Source organism: Octodon degus, unplaced genomic scaffold (assembly GCF_000260255.1).
Source record: "Octodon degus isolate 3935 unplaced genomic scaffold, OctDeg1.0 scaffold00046, whole genome shotgun sequence".
NCBI classification, from domain to species: domain Eukaryota; kingdom Metazoa; phylum Chordata; class Mammalia; order Rodentia; family Octodontidae; genus Octodon; species Octodon degus.
The window spans coordinates 7825812-7833028 of NW_004524622.1; the positions used below are offsets into that span (position 1 = coordinate 7825812).

Consider the following 7217-nt stretch of genomic DNA (forward strand, 5'->3'; position numbering starts at 1 on the left):
TGGTATATTATTTACCCAAGAATTGGGGTGGGGATATGATGAATAGCTTACAGTCAGACACATTTATTTGTTTAACTTATAACATTTTGCAAACATAGGAAAGTTATAATTCCACATTCCAGCTAAGTCATCATGTTATACCCAAAATATCACATGCTTTCATACTTCAGAATCTACTCTTTCCTGTTCTGTGTTGTGCTTTTTAACTTACATGAAGGTAATGTACCAGCCCTTTGTTCTGACTTTACAAGGACCCTTGACCTGAAGTAATAAAAGTCTGCCTTGACCAGTCCTACCACTTGAAAAGACTTCATCATGAGAGGTAGAGTACATGTCACAAGCAAAGAGAGGCATTTCAAGGCTCTAGAAAAACAGGGTGGCTGTGGGCAAAGAGTAAATATTGACCAAAAGAAAAACAAATAACATATTCCAGAAAGAGCCTCTTTATCTAGGTAGGAGTGGAAAGGATTAGGTGGGATGGAGGAGAGTGTTTGGATAAAGGTGTCTCCCAGCAGGACAAGTGTTCTGGATTCCAGATGGCAGGGGAACTTGTGCTGACTGTGGGATTCCTTCTATACCACCATTTGTAGGAGTTGCCTTCACTGGGAATCACTACCAGGCTGTGTCTTGTTGGCATGATGTAGACAAATAGGAATGACGGACAAAGGGAGAGGGCATACAACAATCTGATGACAACCATGCCATGCTCTCTTCTACTTGGAAGGGAGGAGTGTTAGAGAAGAGAATCGGAGCCTGGAAGGAGGAGAGAAAACTTGATATCCATGTGGGAAAGGCAGAGTTGGGAACACCAAAGGCAAATGTGACTACATGGGTGTCCTCATGCTGCCAAGTCCTCAGTCCCATAGTGGGCAAAAAGAAGCTACAGAGGAAAGTCTCTGTTGCTTCTAGAAAGACTCTCAGGAATTGAGTTGTGATGGAGAGCTACTCCTAGGTGCTAGTTGGATCCATGTAAGGATCACCTAGGGAGTTACTGGCATTCAGGAAAGGAGCAGATCTGTGTTGGTGTGGTCCATCTTGGTAGAGTTTGAACAAGTGACGTAATTTTAGGGGGGGCAGGATAGTATTTGTACAAGGGAAATTGTGAAGAGTTTGTCACAACTACAGAGGAACCATTCGGACCCTCAACCCAGTGAGTCAGCAGTTTTAAATATGAGCATTCCTTTCACCAAAGAGCTGTCATTAAATCTCTCTGTTCCTCAAATTCCTTACTTAAAACATTAGAGGTGGGGCTGGGGAGATGGCTCAGTGGAATAAACGCTTCCCTGGCAAGCGCAAGGGCCTGAGTTTAATCCCTGGTTCTGGAAAAAAAAATAAAAATAAAAATAAAAATTAGAGGATTGTATTAAATAATGGGCCCCTCTAGCTCTGAAGTTACATGATCTTATTAACATGGCCTGATCAAAGCCAAAGTTCTGTGCAAGTAAGAAGGTGGAATGATAGAAATTCCTGTGGGGTCCCAGCACCACGTGCCTTGCTGGCTCCGATCCCAGGAGTGCTGAGCTGGCCACCAAGTCTGGGCATGGTGCGTACACACCTGCCATCCCAGCGCTGGGGAGGCTGAAAGCAGGAGGATCACTATAAGTCCAAGCTGCATAGTGAGACCCTATGCCAAATACAAAAAGAGTGAAAGAAAGAAAGAAAGAAAGAAAGAAAGAAAGAAAGAAAGAAAGAAAGAAAGAAAGAAATTCCTGTGGTGATTACTTGAGGATGAGCCATTGTTTTTTTGTTTTGTTTTTTTCAAGCCATGACCATTTCATTCATATCACAAAACTTGAGATACACACCTAACTATAACCTTCTTGTATTATTTAACTGCAAATAAAGTTTCTTTTCAGAGCACCAGTGCAACTAAGTTGGAATTATCTAAATAAACTTCTAATGCCATTCTTAAAGTATTATGAATACCCTATATTGAGAATAAACTTAAACATTACTTTATTTAGGACTAATGATAAATGATGAGGTAGCATAGACTTCAGCAGATTTTGTAGCCCTAGACTCCTAAATTAAGTTTTAAATACTGGTGGCTTTTTAAGAATGAGAGATCTGTGTTGCTGGGTACCCACTCTTTAATGCAGAGGCTGATGTTTACTTTTTCAAATGGTTCAATCTTACTAACACATAAATAAGCCCTTAGCAGACCTCTAATAAAAGACCAATTTGTAAAACTGGCCATTTTAATGTTTTTACAATGTAATAAATAGTTTTCTCGATGAACGTAGTCATGAGAGTTATTCAGTAGTATTCATGTTATGGTTTTCATGGTTGGTCTCTAGTCTTCAATAAGTGTAAGAAGCTATTGTATGAAGCATCTGCCAAAATAGTAAGACTGCATTGATGTATCTATCATTTACAGGATTGTTGGTTGCTTGGCTATATTTACCCCAAATAATCTTGCCTCTTTGTGTCACAAGGCCCAACTCACTCACCTTAATCTCTGTTTGTTTGGTAATAACACCCAAAGTTGTATACAGTGGTGATAAAAGATTCTTTTTAACATCAAGTATTGGCAGGCAAAAGGTGGCTTTCAGTTCAGGATGTGTTATATGGGCCTTCTTAAAACAAAAGCCTATTGGCCTAATGAATCTTTCATATTTAGTGGTTTTCTTGTAAAGCCATCTCCAACAATGCAGACCTTAGTAACCATCCTCTTCCATGCCTTCTTTTTTCTCTTTCCAGTTCAAATAACTTTTAATACTTCCATTTCTCCTTAGACATGAACTTTGGGCAGAGGAACTTCCCATTTTCCCGCCTTTTCTTTTTGTTTTTGTTTAATCATGTTGGAAAGTACTTTTGCACGAAACTGTCCCTCTCTGTCCAGCAGGTAAGCACATACCTCTCCCTGTGGAGTCCTTTCATCTTTTTTTTTTTTTTTTTTCTGGCATTTCTCTTTTCATGCACCTTGATAGTCTTCTTCATTTGTATTTTCTCTACATGGCACTGTTTGTGGTAGAGCTTAGCCTTCAGGCCAGTCTTTCTTTTTTTGCCTTCATTGAACGTTCATGAGCCTCTCGACTTTCCTTCTTTCTCTTTTTCTCATGGTAATCCAAGCAGTACCCACAGTGTTTACAGTGTAATTCAGTATATTCATTCTGTGGCATGATGACAGCTGCAGAGCCACTACGGGCGGCTCATGTGTGCAAAGAAAAGTCCTAACGTTGGGGTGTCCCAGATGCACGAGCTGCCTCTGTGCCGAGCCATTGTTTCAATAGACTGAATCAATGAGCAGAAAATGTTTCAGTGACTAAATGAAGCAGAATTTCTTTTTTTTTTTTTTTTTTCAGAACCGGGGATTGAACTCAGGCCCTTGCACTTGCCAGGGAAGCACTTATTCCCCTGAGCCATCTCCCCAGCCCTTCAGTGACTAAATGAAAAAAAAAAAAAAAAAAAAAAAAATTGCTACCCTAAGAAGTGAAGTTATCAGCAGACAAGGAGAAAACAAAAAAGAATGTCAGACACTTTCAAGATTTAAAAAATAGGTGGGAGTTGAGAAACAGGAAATGATTAGACCTCGTTTGCTAGTTACTGGCCATGTCAGATCAGGGCCCAGGAAAGCTTTGAGAGAGATGCCTTGGAATTGTGGAAGGATGATCAAGCACAGCCCCGTGGATCCACCTGAAAGGTGCGATCATACAATTAAAGTGAGACCTGTCGAGGTGTCTGTTCTCAGCAGAGTTCAGCTTCCTGAGTGCAAAGGGGGAGTAAGCGGAGAACTGAATGAACAAGTAAAGCTAGGAAAGGGAGGGGACTGAGGGGCATGTGGGGAGCAGTCTCTGAGCTACACAGTGGAATCTCACACTGGCTAGAAGAGTGGAGGAATGAAGGAAGCAGGGGCAGCGAGATGTGTGGTAGTAGACTGAGGCTGCCTGCATGGCTGGAGTAACAGTGCAAACTATAAAGATTTGAGACACTCAAAAAATCACCTCTTTAATCGGCTGAATGATGTTCCTCAAAAATTTATGTCTTCATGGAACTTCAGAATATAACCTTATTTGGAAATAGGATCTTTGCATATGTAATCAGCTAAGAAGAGGTCAAATACTAGATTAGGATACGCTTTAAATCTTATGACTGGGGTCCTTATTAGAAGAGCCAAGGACCCACAGACCAGGAGGGAAGAGAGCATGTCACTACAGAGATATACATCATATATATATCATCAAATAATAAGATATACTTATTATTTGAGTAATACAGTATAGCAACAAGCCAAGACATGCTACAGGTTGCCAGAAACTACCAGCTAAGAAGAGGCAAGGGAGGAATTCTTCCTCGGTGGCTTCAGAGCGAGTGTATTCCTGTGAATGCCTTTGTTTGGACTTTTAGTATTTGAAATTGCCAGAGAGCAAATTTCTATTGTCTCGAACCACCCATTTTGTTGGACTTTAGCACTGGGAGGCTGTTATAACCAGCTATTCCTATTCCGTCATCAGCTTGCAGCTCAGCAGTGTCCTCTGTGGTTGCGAAAGAGTCATTCTTCGTAGATCCGCTTGGCTGTGGACCAAATCCACCTGGTTTTCTTGAGCAGGACATGCCAGCACAGCCACTGATGTTTTGGTAATGCTGCAGCTTGCACAGAGGGGTGTGCTCAGCAAGGCCTCAGGGCCCCTCATTCTCTGTGGAACATTTAGTGTGGTAATGTTTAATCCTGTGCAGCTGCCCCCACATGAAGAGATTTCCTGTGCAAATATTCTCTTGCTGTGGAGCAGAGAGTCTGGCTGTGGCTATAGCTTAAGCTGGTTTCCTGCTACCAGCTCTTTAGCCTACCATCTTTGGAGCAGCAGTATTTGCAAAAGCAACAGGCTCTTCCTGACCTGCAGTCTGTTTCCAGAGCATCCACTGAGCGGATGAGTGCTTGTCCAGAGTCCTCCCTTCCGGGGGCCAGGCTTTCTCCTGCTTGCTGCAGTCAAGCACCAGCCCCAAGTGGACCAATTTCCAGCAGGGAGGAAACCCCACTTGGGTCCAGAGAGACTAAAGGGTGGGTGTGTTTCATTTACTTGTCTGGAGGACCCTGCAACCATCTGTCTCAACCATTGCTCCATCTAGACTGGGCTCCAGAGGAAACATTGGCTTTCAGGGCTCTCCTGAGGCTGCTTCTGGAGTTGGAAGGAGAACCTCATTAGCTGTCTAAATGCCCTTTTCTGAGAAATGTATAATAATTCTCCTGTCTGTACATGACTTGGATAAGGTCTGAGAGTAGTTACCAAGAATGACAGGCAAGTCTCCGTTTCTGAAGAATGCCTGGGAATGGGGAAGGCAGGCAGGCTAGCCAACAGGTACAAGACTCTGTGATGAGAACCAGAGAGAACAATGTGTGGTGCGTTGACTAGACGGCTGCAGGGTCCTTCACACAGAGGTGTGTTGCGGGGGCAGTTGAGACACAGTTGATTCACCTGAGACTTGAGGAAGGAAATGAACATATCTCTCTCAAGAATTATGCAGAACACCTGGATACAGGTGTCCTGGGAAAGGAACAAAGGCAGTTTTAGAAGTCTCTTTAAGAATTGGGGAGAATCATGCCTCCCCGCTCCCCAAGGAGCTGTATCTCACCTTTGGTTTGAAGACTGTGGGAGAGAGGAGTCAGATTGTGGGTTGAAGTGATATCCCAGGGCTGCTTGGCAAGAAAACGGGGTGAGTTTCTGGTCTGCTGGGGGACTGGAGAGGGGATTTGAGAGTTAGGACAGTCAGCAAAAGGAACCATTGCAAACTGTCTAGGAGCTCTGCAGCAGGAGAGGGCAGAGTAGGAGTTACTTTTCACCTCCTCACCTCTCTGTCCCCTGACCCTGGGCTGGCTCTAATGATTCCCTTGGGTCTGGCAGCCTTGTCTTCCTCTTGCTATCCTGGAGTCTCTGGTGTTCTCTCGGTCTCATTGAAGGCAGCCTGAACAAGTGTCTTGTTATGCCATAGTTGCATTTTTTAAAGAAACCGTATCTGAGCACCAAGTCCCAAGTCAGTGTCACCAAGAGCATCCCCTTCACCTAGGGAACACTGACAACATAGCAGCAGGCAAAATCTCTGTGTGCAGGAACCTGGAGGGTCTGGACAGACAAAAGACCATTGCTAACTAGATTCTTTTTTATGTATCAGGAGATGAAGAAGAAAACCAGGGCAATGAAGACAGGTTGGATGGTACGATCAGAACCCCTGGGCCCAAGGGGCCAGTCGGGACAATATCAGAAGCCCAGCTTGCTCGGAGGGTCACCAAGGGAAAGAGCAGTCGGCGGATGCTATCCAACAAGCCACAGGACTTCCAGGTAGAAATAGTCAGGCCCCACATCCTGTTCAGTGGCCATGTGGCCTGTCTTCCTACCAATGCAGTGATTCAGTGGAGCACTGCTCATCTGAGTGGCAGCTCATCTGGTAGAAAGGGATGTCAGGAAATGACTCTCACAAGAGACCTCCCTGTTCTTCCTTCTGCATGCAGGAGTACTTCAGTTAGATGAGGTTCTTCCTGGGAATAGAACTAGAACCTCCCTTCCCTTTGGAGATAATCAAAAGTACTACATTTTTTCATAGCTCTGGGAAGCACTGCCTCAGACATCAAGGTAGCCCTCAGTGAGTGTACAATCAGAGCTAATGAAGACCAGGTCAAGGGCTGGAGGCAGATCAGTGACCTCAACCCTTTCCTTTCCTGGGCCAGCTCTGAATTATTTCACCCCTTTAGCTGCTGCAGGAAGCTTAGCTCCCATCTTAGGAATGATCTTGCCTTGTGTTTCTGTCCACTACCCAGCAGCCTTAACCTGCTTTCTACCATCTTTATGTGCCAGGGAGCGGAAGTGACTCCTGAGGACATTTTTATACCTCATGCTGGGAAGGATCTGTGACAATACCCCTTTTGCACTTGCAGATCCGTATCAGGGTGATTGAGGGCCGACAGTTAAGTGGCAATAACATAAAGCCTGTAGTTAAAGTCCACGTCTGTGGCCAGACACATCGAACAAGAATCAAGAGAGGAAACAACCCATTTTTTGATGAGGTAAGGATTGTTCTTATGCACCTTCCAACTCCCACTACCCCAGCCTGTCTGTAAACAAACAACTGGTAAGGACAAGGCACAGTTCTAATGCTAAATGTACAGAGTTAAGAACCACTGGGCCAAGGGCTAGGAAGACAGCTCAGTGGAATAACTGCTTGACTGGCAAGCATAAATTCCTGAGTTCAATCCCTGGTATCACCAAAAAAAAAAAAAAAAAAAA

At 43.9% G+C, this 7217-nt stretch overlaps 1 protein-coding gene across 5 annotated transcripts in view; it reads left to right on the plus strand.

The window, feature by feature from the left end:
* The window catches only part of Myof (myoferlin), a 184033-nt gene that overhangs the window by 54972 nt on the left and 121844 nt on the right, over positions 1-7217 (plus strand). For all 5 annotated transcript variants that reach the window (XM_023716196.1, XM_023716198.1, XM_023716197.1 and 2 more), the window contains exons 6-7: positions 6109-6275; positions 6869-6997. In XM_023716196.1, the coding sequence (XP_023571964.1) occupies positions 6109-6275; positions 6869-6997 (296 nt within the window). The remainder of the gene's footprint in view (positions 1-6108; positions 6276-6868; positions 6998-7217) is intronic.